At 58.1% G+C, this 18,072-nt stretch overlaps 1 protein-coding gene across 1 annotated transcript; it reads left to right on the top strand.

Annotated features, from left to right (window-relative positions):
* Nucleotides 1–613: 613 nt before the first annotated feature.
* Nucleotides 614–9,686, top strand: CALM3 (calmodulin 3). Its single transcript, XM_037155122.2, has 6 exons — nucleotides 614–783; nucleotides 5,033–5,063; nucleotides 7,211–7,354; nucleotides 7,465–7,571; nucleotides 7,823–7,958; nucleotides 8,077–9,686. Exons 1-6 carry the CDS (start codon nucleotides 781–783, stop codon nucleotides 8,103–8,105), a joined length of 450 nt encoding a protein of 149 aa, XP_037011017.1. The 5' UTR covers nucleotides 614–780; the 3' UTR covers nucleotides 8,106–9,686.
* Nucleotides 9,687–18,072: the final 8,386 nt, after the last annotated feature.

The following is an 18,072-nucleotide window of genomic DNA, read 5'->3' as shown; positions in this document are numbered from 1 at the left end:
TAAAGCCCAGTTGGGGGCGGGGCTTCTAGACCACAGCATTTTGGATTGCTCCATCTTCCATGCGCTAGAGGGGAGATCAAAGAAAGTCCTTCTGCACCTTCTGCCGGTTCCTTACCACTCTATGGCCACGAAGACAATGTACTTACTTCCCTACCAGCCAAAGTGTTTCCATCTTAACCTCTTTCTGCCTCACTACTGCACGCAACCACACATTTCAGGCTCCCCTCCCCACCACCACTCAGTGGCTCTTCCCAGTTTGACGCATTGCAGGGAAAGCCGGACCAATGGGCGCCACGCTCTTATTTCCGCTATGGCCCAGACCCAATAGCGGCGCGGCTCACACCAGAGACGCGTCACGCGCGGCCTACCGTGTCCCTCCGCCAGGGAGGAAAGTGGTGTGGACACAGGGGGCGGGGCGCGCGGCAATCGAAAGTAGTCCCGTTGCCGGTTCGCGCGCACGCGCGCGACCGGTGGCAAACCCCGGCTCAGTACAGGGTGGGAGCGGGAGATTCGCGGGCCCAGCCGCGCAGTTAGGGCGCGGAGGGATCCGCGGGAGTCGCAGTGCGACGGCACGTGGGCCGGGTGGGGCGGGGCGGGGCCCAGCGAGGCGGGGCGCGCGCGGCGTCCGTTGTGGGACCGTTGGGGCGGGCGGCGGTGGCGGCGGCGCGCGCTGCGGGCAGAGTGTGGAGGCGCGGACGCGCGGCGGAGCTCGAGCTGCTGCAGCTGCTGCCGCCGCCGGAGGAACCTTGATCCCCGCGCTCCGGACACCCCGGCTTCGCCATGGTGAGTGAGGCTGTGGGGCCGCGGAGGCGAACACGTCGTGGCAGGACCCTGAAAGAACGAGTGGACCCAAAATGGGGGGGTAGTCCAGGCCCCGGGGGACGTCTCTGGACTCCTTGCTGCCTCCCAGTCGGGGGCATCTGAATCCAGAGGGGGACCTTTGGGTCCCAAAAGGGGGGTTGGGGACTTCCAAAAGCTACTTTAAGCACCAAATGGGTTGTTTAGACCCCCAAACGGGCATCGGAGCCTCTATGTTCAAGAGCCTTTGAACCTAGGATGGAACATCTGGATCCTCAGAGGGGCGTTTGGACCCCTCCTAAGAGGCGTTTTGAACCTAGGCTCGGGCGTTTGGTCGTTGAGATGGGGTGTTTGGACCTCAGCAGGGCGAGATAAGAAACACTGGCAGGGGTGGGGGTTACTTGGGCCCTGATGAAGGCTTTGGGTCCTGAGTGGATGCAGGGAAGAGGCATCAGGCGCGGGCTGGACTCCTGGGGAGCGCCCCCAGAAGGCGCAGTGGGTAGCTGGGCCTGGATGGTGATGGGGGTGACTTCTGCAGAGAGTAGAAGGGGGATGTCCGCGAAGACCAGCATTGCAGAGGATGGAGGAGGAGGGTAAACCTCAGGGGAGGAAGGGCCTGGGGTAGGTGGTAGCGAAGGTTAGAAGATGCTCTTGAGGTCTGCGGGGACCGAAAAGGATTGGGATTAGGCAGGTGGTTAAAGGGGATAATGGCAAGGCTGGTGTTTGCCGGTGGTGGAGCAGCAGGGGGCCTCATGATCGATTTCAGGGCACCCACAAAGATTCCAGGGTTACTAGTGGGTTGAGGCTGTTGATCTAGGAGGGGGGTCGGGTTTGGGGGAGTCAGGGAAGAGTGTTGGGTTTGGGTCCATGAGAAGGTGGCTTTCCAAGGTGAAGGGTGGAAGAGGATGTGGGCTGGGGTGGCCCAGGGTGAGGTTGTAGGAGGCCTGGGGCAGGGAGGAGGAAATGAATGGCAGCTAAGGTGGGTCTAGGTTTGGAGATAGATGTGAGTAGTTCCCTGGAAGTCTCCAGAGAAGAGCTGGGACAAAGACCATTCAGTCTGGATGGGGAGTGGGCTGCAGAGGCTGTAGAGGGGCCCCCTTCCCCAAGAAGAACAGGTTGGGCAGAATCCCCCCCACCCGGGGAAGTGTGAGCAGGTGGGTGGAGTTGTTCAGGCCCTTATTGCGCACTGAAGCCGCATGAAATGGGGGTGGGGGGTCAAAGTTTAGGGTGCATCACATGAGCCAGGTTTTAAGCCTTCAGCCTCACCCCTGTGCTGCCCCTTTCGGACCAGGAGAGCGGCTTTTTCCAAACTGGAGGGCTTGTTTCTCTGATCTCCAGCTCCACGCACATCTCAAGTGTGCCAGATGACAGTGCAATGCAGTGTGGCGTCAGTGACGAGCAGACGCCTGGTCCTCTGGCCTCAGGGTGGGGGCTGTGGAGCTTGGCCAGAGAGGACCTCCAGAGAGACCCCTTCATCGGCCTGAGGGCCACTCGCTCCGCTCAGGGCTCTCACTGAGTACTCCCGTTAATTCACACAGCTGGACTTTGAGAGAAAACCAGCAGACCGGTTCTTTCCTACTCCCCACCGCCCACAACACCCCCAGCCCCGCCAGGCTCAGACTCAGAACCGTGGGCAGCCTCCTCCCTGGCGAGGCCAGGCAGAACGGGCAGCCGGGCTGTGTGTCAGATCTCATTCTTGCTGACACAGACTTGATGGCTTCTCTCACTGCTGCCCCGCTGTCCCCCAGCAGGACTGCTCTGAAGGGGTGCTGAACCACTGGCAGGTGCCAACAGCCCCCTACTTCCCAGATAGCACCCGGGCTTTGGCCCCGGGTAGTTTCTCTTTCCAGTTGTAATCAGCAGGGTATGGGTGGGACAAGTCCCAGTAAACTGGCCTTGGACGGACTTTGGCCTGATAGCTGCAGCTCCTCCTTGGCCAGGTGAGGGGCCCTGGCCCTGGTTTCCGATCTCATCTAACACTGCTCCCTGGCCTGGACTGGGGGCTGGGCAGAGCAGAGAAGTGACACCCTCTTCCCCCCCCCCCACCCTGACCCCACCCCACAAGGTGTTTCTTGTCCAGCCAAGTGCTGGAGCCCAAGATAAGGGAAAGGGGAGCAGGACACCAGCTGGGTTATTTGGGGGGCAGTTTTTGGTAAAGGCTTAAAATCTTCAGTCCTGGAAAGGGAGGGAGCCCTGAGAAGGGTCCCCGTGGCAGCGATGGCTTCTCAGGTGATCAGTTTGCTGGTGGCAGCCACACGTTCAAATTTGCAGCTTGGAGCTAAGACCTTCCGTCCACCCAGCAGGGGAGAGGGTCTCCTGACCCGGAGAGAGATTGCCTGGCTGGCCCCCAGGCACAGCCACACCTACTCCGGGGCAGTGGGCAGCCAGCAGCCGGCAGACACTGGCCTGCCCCAGCCCCTGACGGCACTTCCCAGAGGTGGGGGAGAACTGGGCTTCCTGCAGAGCCCAGCGGTGCGGTGGGGGTGGGAAGGGCCCCGGTTGGGCCTGCGTTTCCATCTAGGCCAGGAGAGAGGATGGGAAGCAGGTGGCAGCCCTCCTCCCCAGGCTGCTGCTCTCCGCTCTGATCTTCCTCTTCCCCCTCCCCTGGCGTTGCCTGGCCTTGGTAACCAGAGCCCAGCCTCTCTCTTCTCACTTTCCCGGAGCAGCTTCCTCGGGTGGCAGGATCCTGGGGACCGGCCCAGGCTGCTTTGCCCATGGGAGTGGAGGGAGAGGGCAGAACAAGGGGCCTGGGGGCCTGGGGCTGCGGGCGGGCGGGCGGCTGGGAGCCCAGCAGCCCCTAGTCTTTTTAAGTCAGTGAAGGAGTGTCTGTTTGGCCTCCAGACCTTCCCTTTGGACTTTGGACTTTTCTAGAACGAGCATATGGGGTGCTTTTCGCCCCCCCCCACTTAGCCATCTCTCCTCTGTCCCCATCCCTTCGATTTCCCCTTCCCATTCTGCCTGTTTGGGGGCTTGGCTTCAAGCTTCTCTTCCCTTAGATGTCCCCCCAAAAAAGGACATTTGAGATCCGTTCTAATGTGACCATTACTTCATATTTGGGATGGGGTGGGCGTTTGTGGGGTGGGCGCTAGCTTCCATGGAAGTTCTGGAACCTCTTTGTGGAATAATGCAGATACAGTAGTTTGCACCATTTGAGGGGACTCTCAGACCAAAAGCCAGCACCCTGCTGTAGATCCGGAGCCGCCTTCCCCTGATTGTAAAAGGAAGTCAGCGAGGGGGGGGGCACCCAGTCTGGACACACAGTGGTCGGCGGGGAGGGTGGTGCCTTCTTGGTATCAATCACAGAAACCAAGGGAAATGTATCTTTTTGCTGCCTGTGTGGGGGTCAGCCCTGCACCTGAGTCCTCCGCGAGGGGACCCCTGGACCTGGCCCACTCCCAGCACACGGCACAAGGAAAGCTAGTCTTGGCCCCTCCTCCGCCCCACCCCCAAACCCCGCATGCAGCAAGGGCTGCCTGCCACTGGCTGGTAGCCAGTCCCCAGAGCGGCCAGGGCTGGAAAAGGTTAAAAACTGCAGCGCTGCTGGGGAAGCTGACTTTAGTCCTGCAGCCTCTGCCACCGCTGCTGCCCTCTGCAGTCCCCTCCCCGACATTTGCCCCTCCTGTCTGAAGGAAACAGAACAGAATGATGCCCTGCACCATCCCTCTGGCAGGGGAGGGGAGCAGCTGGCCTGACCCGGCTCCTCTCGGGCACTCAGAGCAGCTCAGAGCCACCAATGAGGAGCATGTTTGCCAGTTGGGTGCCCTGCGCTTGGACTTAGCACCTCCAAATAGCTGACACAGAAACCAGCAGAGAGCCCCAGACGCTGGCCCGGCCCTACCCAAAGACTGGCCCATTTCAGTTTGGAGCCTCCCAGCGCTGTTCGATTGGGCCTCGAGGGCAACTGCTCCCTTCACTCAGCCCCCGGGCTCCCTGCGGGGGTGCTGACTGAGCCACTGCCCTGGGCTGTGCCAGGCCCTCCTCCCGCCCTCGGGGTCAGGATCTGAAACACTGGAGTCCGGGGGCCCTGGGTCAGCCCAGCCAGGTGTCCTGCCCACCTGAGTGCCTGTCTCCCTAAGTCACCAGACTCGGGCCCCGGCCCCGCCACCTCCCTTGTCCGTATACATGGAATGCCACGTGGGGCTGGCCTTGGGTGGGGGGGCTGGGCTCAGTGAGGAAGCGGTGGTCGTGGCGGCCACCAGCCCAGTGACTGACTGTCTCCTTCCTGCTTTTCCAGGCTGACCAGCTTACTGAGGAGCAGATTGCAGGTGAGATTGCCTACCCCACCCACCCCACACCCCACCTCAGGAAGGCGTCCCCAGCCCAGCCTTACTCTGGCCAGGGGTAACGTCTGATGGATGAAGTCGTGTGTCCCCTATGCCACCTAGTGCTACGCTTGGTGCTCAGAAGGTGGATGACAGGTGTGGGAGACTGCCCCGGTGCCCCGGTGACGCCTGACCCTGCAGTCCCGAGGCAGGCACTAAACCAGCCCCCAAAGCTGCGTCCTCTCCCCGGCTGCCAGGCCTCCGGGCCTGCTAGTCGGTGGCTGCCAGGTGCAGCCGCTCTCTGTCCTGGCTCCTCCTCCCACCCCGCACTTCCCCACACCAGCCCTCCCCTCGGCAGGTGCTCACACTCACCAACTCGCATCCCCCCACCCTGGGTCTCTGTGTGGGCAGCGACTTCTCTTCTCCTCGGTCCCGGTTCACTTGCCACCGTAGAGAGGCTGTCCCTCTCTCCTTGTCAGGCAGACCCACCCTTCCTCTGCCCTGTGATTCTGTCTGTGGCCTCTGAGCCGTTCCTGGCGTCCCTGCCCACTCCACCCCTGGCACGGGCCGCACGGGCCTGGGGCTCGGGCTCGGTGTTTGCTGGTCCCTGCTGAGCTGCCAGAGCCCGGAGCCTGGCGGGCTCGTGGGTGCTCCGTCAGCTTTTGTGGGCTACATGAACCAACAAAGGAACTTTTGCACGCCTGCCAGTAAACCATAAGGAACCCGCGGGTCCCATCTGACTCATTTTTGTAATGTGTCGGAGAGGTCTGCACACCTTTGGGACCGCTGGGTGACTGAGTGGGGTTCTGGGCCGCCCGCACCCTGGACCGAGGTGCCCGAGGAGAGACCGGCCCTCGGTCACCTCCACAGCCCCGGGCCAACACAGAGCAGGTGGGAGCAGGGGTTCAGAGCGGGGCCTCGGCCCCAGCGGCTGCCCACACGGCAACACTGCTCTCTTCGTGGGGCCGCGTGACGAGCACTGGACACCCAGTGGGTGGAGGTGGGAGGGGGCTTGCCTTCTCTCCTCCCCCGTCCCCCTGCACGTAGAGTCATGCTTTTAGCTTCTCAGCTTTGACCCCAGGTGGCTATGGAGACCCACTGAGGCAAGCCCGAGAACTGCCTTGTTGTTTAGTGATCGTGAGTTCAGGGTACGCACGTGACCCCCTCCTTCTCCCCACCCCCTGAACAACAAGGGAGGTGCCCGCATCCCTAAGGGGACCCCTGCTGTCTCCCCAGGGCCCAGAGGCACAGGGCACAGCTCCTCCCACTGCACCTGCCACCCACAGCCCGACTCTGACCTCGAGTAACACACGCTCCCCGCCCTGTTCCCATTAGCACACTGTCCCCCACCTCACCCCAGCCCACACCCTCTGGGAATAGGCTGCTGGGCATCTGCTCTCCGAGGGTTTGGGGGTAGAGAGCGCCGGATGCCAAAACGGGCCTGGTGGGAGGGCAGGGCCACGTGCTCCTCTCCCTCGCCTGACACGTCCCCAGCTGTGGCCCTCCCACTCGGTACCACTAGCTCCTCATCCTCCTGGCTTGGCAGCCATCCCCTCTCCTGCCATCCCCCCACCCACCCCACGCACCGTCCGTCAGCCGAGCTCTGCTGCCGGCCACCCCCACACTGCACACAGCCGCTCGCTCCTCTGGAAGCTGGTAGCGGTCCCAGGGAACAGGCTGGCGGTGCCGGTGAGGAGGGACGCAGTGCCAGCCAAAGGCCTTCTGCAGCCGCCCCTCCTCCTCCGCTTCCCTCCCCTCCCCCCAGCCAGTTGACCTTGGCTGGCATACTTTAGATGGAGACTTCTCTTGGCTCTCATCCACTCCATGACATTGGTCCATTTCATCATTTGAGGAAGAGGCCAAGTCCAGGGACAAAAAAGAAATGTAGAATCATCTAAGGACAGTTTAGCTCGTTCCCCTCTGCCCTCCCTGAGCGAGGTTGGCCCGACCGGTCGCTGTGCCTGGCTCAGCGGAGGTGCTCGCTGAAGGAGGGAAGGGGCCGCCCCAAGTCTGGGAGCAACACCTGGACCCGAGGTCCAGCTCTGGTGTCTTGAGGGGCGCCTGGCCCTCGGCCTTCCTGCAGGAGTCGGCACCCGAGTCAGGGTTTCCCCGAGGTCCTGGCCTCTGACTCGTTCTCTTTCTTCCTCCAGAATTCAAGGAGGCCTTCTCCCTTTTTGACAAGGATGGAGATGGCACTATCACCACCAAGGAGCTGGGGACAGTCATGAGGTCCCTGGGACAGAACCCCACCGAAGCAGAGCTGCAGGACATGATCAACGAGGTGGACGCAGATGGTGAGCCCCACTCCCAGGCACCCCTGGGCGTAGGGAGCCTTCCTCGGGGCAGTGGGGGTCGCTCCCGGGGCCCGGGCCAGGGGTGTTCCCAACTCCCTCTCCCCTTCCAGGGAACGGGACCATCGACTTCCCGGAGTTCTTGACCATGATGGCCAGAAAGATGAAGGACACGGACAGCGAGGAGGAGATCCGAGAGGCCTTCCGTGTCTTTGACAAGGTAAGCGGTCCTTCCAGAGTGGCTCTCGGACTCGGGCCGAGGGACAGCGGGCCGGGCTCCGGGACACAGAGTCCGCACTGCCTGGGTCCCGTGCCAGCCCCACTGCCAACTCACGCAGCAGCGCCAGGGAGCCCCTCCTCCGCCCAGTCAGGGTGACAGGCAGTCCTGCCCCGCCGCCCTCTGCCACCGCCCCCCAGGGAGGCGCAGGGGACTGCCTCGAGCTCAGAGCCCGTGCCTGTCCCGCTCACCAGGACGGCAACGGCTACATCAGCGCGGCGGAGCTGCGCCACGTCATGACGAACCTGGGCGAGAAGCTGACCGACGAGGAAGTAGACGAGATGATCCGAGAGGCCGACATCGACGGGGACGGCCAGGTCAACTACGAAGGTGAGCTGGCGCAGCCTCGCTCTGTGGGACGGGCCCGGGCCCCCGCGGAGGGGAGGGCCACCCTCGGCCCAGCCCCACCCCGCCCCCGGCCGACCTCTGCTCCCCGCTTTTCTTCCAGAGTTTGTACAGATGATGACCGCGAAGTGAAGACCGGGCAGCTGGCGATGCCCGTTCTCTTGGTTTCTCTCTCCTCGCGCGCACACTCTCTTCGACACTCCCCTGCGTTCCGGTTCTAGCAAACACCCGTCGGTTGACTGAGAATCTGATAAAGCCACAAAGGATTTGTCCCGTGCTGCATGACTGCTCTCCCTCCCGCCCTCTCTCCCAGTCCCCTTCCACGCCCTCCCACTGGCCTCTGCAAGGGCCTGAGGCGTTTATGATACGAGCCCCCTCCCCTTGGGGGCGCCTCTGCCCTCCTCCGCCAGCCCAGGCATCTCTCCTCTGTTTCGGTCTGTTCCCTTCCATTTGTCATCTTATTTGGGGTGCTGGGGTGGCTGCCAGCCCTGCCCGGGACCCGCTAAGGAGGAGGCGAGGCCTCGCCCAGGCAGGAGAGTGCGCCTTTGTGGGCGCATGCAGCCAGCCCTGCGGTTCCGGGTGCAGATCCCAGCAGCCTTCAGGGCAGGGGGCCGAGAGAGGTTCTGGAAGGACTGAGGCTTGTGGTGTTGGCTGGGTGTGGCCCTGGAGGGGGTCGACGGGCCAGGGAGTCTTGGAAGCTGGCATTCTTTTCCCACTTGAGGGGCCAACTCATGGCGGGGGCAGACAGAGTGGACAGCACCCAGGCCCCGCTGGCTGCTGTCCAGAATCCTCCAATTGGCCTCCTGACACCGGGCTGGTGGGGGCCGCCCAGTCGGCCACGCCGCAGACCGGACCTGCCCTGCCCCTAAAGCACTCTCCAGCTGTTGTGTAAATACTTGGTGCTAACATCCCATGCCGCCCCCTCATGACACCGCCCACCCGCATCACCGTCCCCTCGTGGGAACCGGTGTGGGGATGGTCGCTTTGTAATGTGCTGGTTATCCTGTTGGGTTCCCCCCCCCCCCTTTACGCCCCTGAAAACTTTAATTTTTGTCAGAACCATGCCGGGCTAGCTGAAGGGTGGAGAGAGGGAAGATGCGCCCGCCACACCCTCGGGAGAAAACGCCCGCAATAAACAGTCTCGGCGGCCGCAGCCGGCCCTCCCGCTTCTCCGAGATGACTCGGCAGGCCCCTCGCACCCACACCGCACCCACACCGCGCTGTCTGTGCCCTCCTGCCCCGCCTCCCCCGCCCACCTGCCTGCCCCCACACCCTCCCCCAGCGGAGAGCATGATCCGTGACCCTGCTTCTGACTTCCGCCTCTGGGACAAGCAAGTCGATGTGGGCAGTTCGGTCGTCTGGGTTTTGTTTTGTTTTTCTTCTTTTCCCTTTTTCTGTTCATTTCATCTGCCCCCCGCCCCCACTCCCAGGTCGATCAAGTGGCTTTTCCTGCCCAGCTTTGAGAGTCTCTTCTCGTCCACCCTCTGGCACCCGCCTCCAGGGGAGGGGAGGGGAGGGAGGGACGGGACATGGGAGACCCAGCCGAGAGCTGGGGGTAAGGGCAGGTAGGCGTGAAGCTGTGGACGTATTCGGAGTGTTTTGGTTTTGGTTTTATTTGGTTCTTTTTTTTAAACCGGGCAATATTGTGTTCAGTTCAAGCTGTGAAGAAAAATATATATCAATGTTTTCCAATAAAATACAGTGACTACCTGATTGGCTCTGGCCTTCTTGGTTTCTGGGCCTGGGACCCTGCAGCCCAGTCAGTGCAGCCGAGTCAGCACCTGTGGACCAGAGTTCAGCTCTTGGCCCGAGCTCACTGCCGTGGGGGTGCATGTGTGTGCCAGACACCAGCCCACCCTTGTGACCGGGGGGGGGGGGTATCAGTCAGACCCTGTGGGGGGGTTTCTCTGCAGGGTGCTCTGGGGGAGCGGGGGCATTCACTGAAGGAGACGATGTCAGGGGGCCTAAGCATGCCACCTGGCCCGGGGCTCCTGCGGGGAGGGCCCAGGCCTGAAGGAGGAGTGAAGCAGAAAGCCCAGCGCACCTGCGGACCACACAGAGCTCGGAGGTGACGGGTGTGAAGAAGCCTGTGGGCCCGCCGTGCCACAGGGGAGGGTGTAACGGCCCCGCCCCTGGTGCGAATGCCGTCCACTCCCGTGTGGGCGCAGGGGGTGAGCCCTTCGTAAGCACCTTTGCCTGGCCGTGGGAGGGCGGACAGGCCTGCGGGGCCCAGCGTCGGGGCCTTCTTTGTGGCAGAGATTGGCCTGGGCTGGGTCTGCCTGCTGTGAGCCCGTCACCTGAGCCCCAGCTTCTTTGCCCCCTTTTCTTAAAAAAGCTTACTTAAAGATCTTATTTTTAGAGGGGTAAGGAGGGAGAAAGGGAGGGAAACAAGCATGTGTAAGAGACACATCACTGACCAGTTGCCTCTCATGCACCCCCTGCTGGGGACCTGGCCTGCAGCCTAGGCGTGTGCTCTGAGTGGGATTCAAACTGGCGACCCTTCGGTCCACAGGCCAGTGCTCAACCCACTAAACCAGATTTTCCCCCTTTGCTGCCCTCCAGTTGTGGTCTGGTTCTTGCTACAGTAAGACAGTATCAATGGCTAAGAGCTCAGGGTCCAAGCTGACCACTGGCTCCAGCACTGAGCTGCCTCCTTGGCCGCAGGCAGATGACTCGTCCCCAGACCCCAGTGTCCCATCTATAAAATGGGGGTGTCATCCATACACCAAAAGGCTGTGGGTTCGATACCCGGTCAGGGCACATATGGGAGACCACCAATTGACGTTTCTCATAGCAACGTTTGTCTCTACAATCCACCCATACCCTCGGGGGGCACTGAGAGAAATGGGGGTATGAGAGGCAGCGCCCACCTTCCGGTGTCCAGCCGAGGAATGAGGAGCCTCGGGACCAGGCCTGGGCGTGGCGAGCGCCCGGCCCCCGTGCTCTGATCTGCCTGCCGTGCTGCCTGCCTCCCGGGCTCTGCTCAGAACGGCATCACCGGCCCCGTCAGGTCCTCCAAGTGGCATTTTGAGCTGGACGCCATCAGTCCCCATTCCGCAGCGTAGGAAACGGCTCCAGAGCAGGGAAGAGACTCCACCAAAGTTATGAAGTCAAAAGTAGCAGGGCTGGCATTTGAACCACGTCAGACCCCAAGGAGTTCATGCTCAGCTGCCCAGTTTTAGAGTCAAGGGTCATTTTATTTTTTTAATAATTTTATTTAGTTATTTTTCAAGTACAGTTTTTTGTCTATTTCTCCCAGCCCAGCCCCCCCGCCCCGTCTCCCCACCTCCCTCCCATTTCCACCCCCCTTAGTTCTCGTCCCTGTGTCCTTCCTATTTGTTCCTCCAAATCAAGGGCCATTTTAAAACAAGGATGGGCCTTCTGGCCACGATGGAGGCGCAAGCGGACACCCTGTGGCTCCTCGCACAACCAAAAGGACAATTTAAAAACAAAAACAACCAGAACTGAGACTTCCGCCAAGATGGAGGCATAGGTGGATGTGCCGTGCCTTCTCACACAACCAAGTTTAGAGACAACTAAATATTAGCAACAAAAAACACAGCCAGAACACGGAAAATTGAACTTTTCGGAAGTCCGTTAACAACAAATTCTTCAGCCTGACCGGTAAGGGGCGAAACCAGCGGCTGGTGAAGCAGGATTGCACAGGAGGTCTCGGTCAGACGGACTCAGGCGCGGAATCCAGGCGCGGAATCCAGACGCGGAATCCAGGCGCAGGGTTGGACCTAGTGAGCGACCAAGCGAGCCACCAGGCGAGCGACTGCGGGGGAGACAGCGGGGGGAGCGGGGCTGCGTGTTGACTGTGGTCGCGCATTTGTGCGTGGGCGGACAGGCGAGGGAGTGGGCGGTTGGACCGGGCCAGGCGGGTCCCCACGGCAAGCGGCAGTGGAGGGCGCCGCCATTTCCCCGCTCTGACCACGCCCCCACATACAGCGTCACAACCCAGCGACCTGGGAGTCCAAGGCACCGCTTCTCACACTTAAAGGGCCAGAACAGACCAAAAATGTCCCAGGAAGACCTCAAAGCCCCAGAGCCTATAAATCTAAGTGATGAAGAAATAGCAAAACTCTCAGACGCACAGTTTAAAACACTGGTCATCAGGATCCTCACAGAACTGGTTGATTATACCGACAAATTAGACAAATATATGAAGGCGAAACTAATTGAAATGAATGGAATTGCACAGGACACCAATAGCAATGAAAAGGAAACTGGGACTCAAATCAAGGGAGTGGACCAGAAGAAAGCAAATAATGGCCAAACAGAAAAGAGTCAAGAAGCAAGAATTCAAAGAAATGAGGAGAGTCTTAGGAACCTCCAGGACATCTTTAAACGCTCCAACATCCGAATTATAGGGGTACCAGAAGGGGGAAAGGCACAGCCACCAGTGGAAAACTTATTTGAACAAATAATAAAGGAGAATTTCCCCAATCTGGCAAAGGAAATAGACTTCCAAGCGATCCAGGAAGCTCAGAGAGTCCCAAAGAAGTTGGACCCAAGAAGGAACACACCAAGGCACATCATCATTACATTAGTCAAGATTAAAATGAAGGAGAGAATCCTAGAAGCAGAAAGAGATAAGGGGACAGTCACCTACAAAGGAGTCCCCATCAGACTGTCAGCAGATTTCTCAAAAGAGACCTTACAGGCAAGAAGGGGCTGGAAAGAGGTATTCCAAGTCATGAAATCCAAAGACCTACAACCAAGATTGCTCTATCCAGCAAAACTTTCATTTAGAATGGAAGGACAGATAAGGTGCTTCTCAGATAAGATCAAATTCAAGGAGTTCATCATCACCAAGCCCTTATTATATGAAATGTTAAAGGGCCTTATCTAAGAAAAAGAAGTTAAAGAAACATGAACAGTGAAAGGACAACAAACTCACAGTTATTAACAACCACACCTAAAACAAAAGCAAACTAAAAGGACAGCTAGATCAGGAGTGGAAACATAGAAATGAAGATCTCAAGGAGGGTTAGCAACAGGGGAGTGGGAGGAGGAGAAGGGGGGAGAAGGTACAGAAAATAAGTAGCATAGACAGTAGATAGAAAATAGATGGGGGGGGCAAGAATAGCATGGGAAGTATAGAATCTAAAGGAATTGAGACACATGGTCATAAACTAAAGGGGGGGTAATGGTGGTGATGGGGGGTAGGGTGGAGGGGAGTGAAGGGGGGAATAGAACAACTGTAACAGCATAATCAATAAAAAAATATAAAAAATTAAAAAAAAAAAAACCAACCAGAACTGACAGCAAATTGAACCGTGTGGAAGTCCAACATCCAAGGAGTTAAAGGAGAAATACTCATCCTGACTGGTAGGAGCGGCAAGGTGGTGGCTGGCAGACCCAGTGAGGTGGTGGATTGTGCAGCGGGACGTGCAAGGCAGCAGCGGGCGGACCGGCCAGGGAGTGGCTAGCAGACCAGGTGGTCCCACATTCACACACAGATAAACCAGGAGAAACAACTGAGGAGCAAAACAGACTTCACAACCCAGGACTCCTGCACGTGGAAATAAAGCCTCAAACCACTGACTGAAAACACTTGTGGGAATTGAGGCAGCTGGAGAGACTCCCAGCCTCATAGGAGAGTTTGTTGGAGAGACCCACAGGGTCCTAGAACATGCACAAATCCACCCACCCAGAAATCAGCACCAGAAAGGCCCAATTTGCTTGTGGGAAGCAGGGGAAGTGATTGAAAGCTGGCAGAGAGCGGAGCAAGCGCCATTGTTCCCTCCTGACCCCTCCCCCACAAATCGCGGCACAACCCAGTGATGGGGGGGTTTGCCCCACCCTGGTGATACCTAAGGCTCCGCCCCTCACTACATGACAGGTGCAGCAAGACCAAAAAAACCGGCCCAAATGAAAGAACTGATCAAACCTCCAGAAAAAATACAACTAAGCAATGAAGAGGTAGCCAACCTCTCAGACGCACAGTGCAAAACACTGATGATCAGGATGCTCACAGAATTGGTGGAATTTGGTTGCAAATTAGATGAAAAAATGAAGGCGACACTAAGTGAAATAAAGGAAAATGTACAGGGAACCAATAGTGATGGGAAGGAAACGGACTCAAATCAACAATGTGAAGGAAGAAAGAAACATCTAACCAGAAAAGAATGAAGAAACAAGAATTCAAAAAAATGAGGAAAGGCCCTGGCTGGTGTAACTCAGTGGATTGAGCTCGGGCCTGCGAACCAAAGGATCCTGGTTCAGTTCCCAGTCAGGGCACGTGCCTGGGTTGCGGGCCAGTTCCCAGCAGGGGGGGAACGAGAGGCAACCACACATTGATGTTTCTCTCCCTCTCTCCTTCCCTTCCCCTCCAAAGATAAATAAATAAAATCTTTTTTAAAAAATGAGGAAAGGCTTAGGAACCTCCAGGATGTCTTCAAATGTTCCAACATATGAACTATGGGGGTACCAAAAAGGGGAAGAGGAAGAACAAGTGGAAAACTTATGTGAACAAATAATAAAGAAGAACTTCCCCAGTCTAGCAAAGGAAATAGACTTCCAGGAAGTCCAGGAAGCTCAGAGAGTCCCAAAAAAGAAGGTGGACCCAAGGAGGAACACACCAAGGCCTATCATAATTATATTACCCAAGATTAAAATGAAGGAGAGAATCCTAGAAGCAGCAAGAGATAAAGACACAGTCACCTAGAAAGGAGTTCCCATCAAACTGTCAGCTGACTTCTCAAAAGAGACCTTACAGGCAAGAAGGGGCTGGAAAGAAGTATTCCAAGTCATGAAATCCAAAGACCTATATCCAAGATGGCTCTATCCACCAAAGCTTTCATTTAGAATGGAAGGGCAGATAAAGTACTTCCCAGATAAGGTCAAGTTAAAGGACTTCATCATCACCAAGCCCTTATTGTATGAAATATTAAAGGGACTTAGGAAAAAGAAGATCAAAACTATGAACAGTAAAATGACAACAAACTCACAGTTATTAACAACCACACCTAAACAAAAACAAAAGCAAACTAAGCAAACAACTAGAACAGGAACAGAACCATAGAAATGGAGATCACATGGAGGGTTAGCAACAGGGGAGTAGGAGGAGGAGAGGGGGGAAAAGTTTCAGAGAATAAGTAGCATAGATGGTGGGTAGAAAATAGATGGGGGGGCGGGTAAGAATAGGATAGAAAATGTAGAAGCCAAAGAACTTATATACATGACCCATGGACATGAACTAAAGGGGGGAAATGTGGGTGGGAGAGGGTGTGCAGGGCTGAGGGGAGTGAAGGGGGGGAATGGGACAACTGTAATAGCATAATCAATAAAATATATTTTTAAACAAATAAATAAAACAAAGATGACTTTGGGGAGACCCGAGATAGCGCCAGGAGGAAGGCTGGAGTCACCGGGGTGCGGCCTGAGATGGGAGCCGCCCTCGAGCAGCCGGGAGACCTGTGGAAGTCTGGCCTCGAACTTGAGAGAAGACAGGCTTTGGCGACCCACAGAAGTGGGCTCACAGTGGCGAGTCTGGGCTCACTGAGCCTCAGGGGCCTGCCAGCCCTGGGACAGTGACCTCATCTCTCTGGGCCTCAGTCTGTGAGTGCAAAGGGAAGAGTAACAATGATCTGTAAAAGGAGGACCAGAAAAAATGCTGCGCCGACACCTTTTAGGCATCTTATTTATCCTCACGCCGGCCAGGTTGAGCCCTCACGAGACGCACCTGAGTGCGGTGGGCAGGGAGGCCTGAGATCCCGAGGTCTGACGGAGCAGGACGAAGGCCCAGGCAGGCAAAGCACCTTGCACCGCTGCCAGGAAGTGGCTGAGCCTGGTCTCGAAACCCTGGACAGTTTCGGTCCCAGGGTGCACAGATTCCCGCTGTCTCCCTTTTCCCCCTCGGGTCTGTGTTTTGAAAGAATTTTACTCCCAGACAGGCTACAGTGTTTTCCTTTAGGATTTTATTTATTGATTTTAATAGAGAAGAGATGGGAAAGAGAAAGAGAAGGAGAGAAACATCAATGTGTGGTTAACTCTTGAGCACCCCTCTCCCGAGGACCTGGCCTGCAACCCAGGCGTGTGCCCCGACTGGGAATCCAACCAGTGACCCTTTGGTTCAGAGGCCGGCACTGAATCCACTGAGCCACACCAGCCAGGGCCAGGCTGCATTATTCAACGAGCATGACCTCCCCCTCTTTTTGTAAACCAAAGACACAGAGGGGTGGCACTCGGAGCTTCTCATGGACACGGGGCAGGCACGCAGGAGAGCCAGCTGCACCCCACAGCAGAGAGGCGGTGGCAATCATCCCCAATTCAGGCCCACAGATCCGCGGTACCAGCCCAAAGCCTGTCCTGACAAGGTGACCAGACAGGGCACACCAGGAGGTGCCCAACCAGTGCCCAAGTGCACAGAGTCCAAGTCTCCCTCACTTCCCAGAGAGCCGGGGCCCCCATCTGGACCCGTGGCTCTAGGGCCACTTCTGAGTGCCACTCCCAGTGTGACCAGCAGGTGGCGCAATGACTACAGAAGTTTTCCACAGCGTGTGTGTGTGTGTGTGTGTGTGTGTGTGTGTGTGTGTGTGAGAGAGAGAGAGAGAGAGAGAGAGAGAGAGAGAGAGAGACTCCCTGCTGTGGGTCAGGCCCAAAGCTAGGAAGACCGAAATGAATCGAGTGTCCTTAGGGGAGACACATGCATTCCGAGTGTGTCACATACTGACCCCCGACCGAGGACCAGGGCTGGTGCCTTGCATGTGTGCTCACAGATCCTGCACCGTGTTTTTGCAATACACGTTGCAGCTTGTAACTTTGTCTTTTTTGCTGCTTTTTGTAATACACACTTCCATGATTATTCAATGGTCCCCCCACCGCACTGTGAGCGAGCAAGGGCCCATGGCATCCTCGGGCCCAGAGCAGGCTCAAGGGAACCTGTGTTGAATCAGTGAGTAAGAAGCTAAATAAGGGACGCACTGGAGGCCAGAGTCGGAGCCGTGACCATGACAGAAATCCTCGCCTCGGCTCACTTTCTTCCCGTCCTCAGGTCCTGGCTCAGCCGTCCCCTCCTCCCAGAAGCCCTCCCTGATTTCCCTCCAGGTATCTCCTCCCATCCCCCAGTCCTGCCCACTTGACTGCGAGACCCAGGAAGGCAGGGCAGGGCTCTCTTTGCCACCGCCGCGTCCCCAGCACCACAGGGACAAGACCCGCCGTGGAGCCAGCTCTCCACAAGAGCCTGCTGAGCGAGTAATGGAGTGTCTGGGCCAGGCAGGCCTCAGTGGGTGCCACCTCGGAGCAGTGCCAGCGAGTGTGCCTGAGGCAGGAGCCACAACGTCTCTGAGGAGGAGGGGCTTGGGCGGGACCTTGCAGGGCCAGGGTGCCTTTGACTGTTCCAGGAAGGATGAGCTCACTGAGCGGAGAGGTGGAGGCCGAAAGGTCCCAGGCTCCGTGGGGAAACCTGGGCTGTGTGATGCGGCCGAGCGGAGCCAGTGGGAGTTGGCCCTTGGCCTCCAGGCCGTGGGAGCCCTCGAACTTGGCAAGTGGGGGACTGACCACTCAGAACCTTCCAGGACAGGACCTTCACAGCTAGTGGGGAGGATACCCGGGCAGCAGGGTCAGGACACAACCAGGAGACGAGTTCCCAAACCACGCGGGAGCGGGAATTGTTTAAAACCCCTAATCTGAAAGGTGGCGCGGACATCTCGGCCAGAGGTGGTGGTGGGGGGTCCTTAGGATATAGAGCCTGGGGTCGGGGGATAAGAGCTGGCAGAAAACCAGCTTCAAACCAGCTTCAACACTCACCCTCTCCCCTTCTTAAACCGCCTCTGAAAAGCAGGCACAATCATAGCATCCACCTCAGGCCAGGCTGCGGTCGGTGGGGGCAAGTGTGCGGGCCTTTGGCAGGGCTCGGAGCAGGCCCGCCTTCGGGGGGGGCACAGATACAAGGCAAGGGTCCCCCCCCCCCCCCCGGACAGGCAGGCCCCTGTCTCCTCCCCCACCCTCTGCAACCCGTCCACCCCACTCCTCCCCCACCTCCCTCCAACGGTCCCTTGGGGTGGGTTCCCACTGAGTCTGGCCTGGACCTAGGGACAAAGACCGGACCCCACCGGAGGCTTCTTCAACCCCGTTTTTGGTTTTTGTACCA

Source organism: Artibeus jamaicensis, unplaced genomic scaffold (assembly GCF_021234435.1).
Source record: "Artibeus jamaicensis isolate MK-2021 breed Jamaican fruit bat unplaced genomic scaffold, CSHL_Jam_final contig_1526, whole genome shotgun sequence".
Classification (NCBI taxonomy): Eukaryota; Metazoa; Chordata; class Mammalia; order Chiroptera; family Phyllostomidae; genus Artibeus; species Artibeus jamaicensis.
This window is presented reverse-complemented; position numbering and strand designations above follow the sequence as displayed.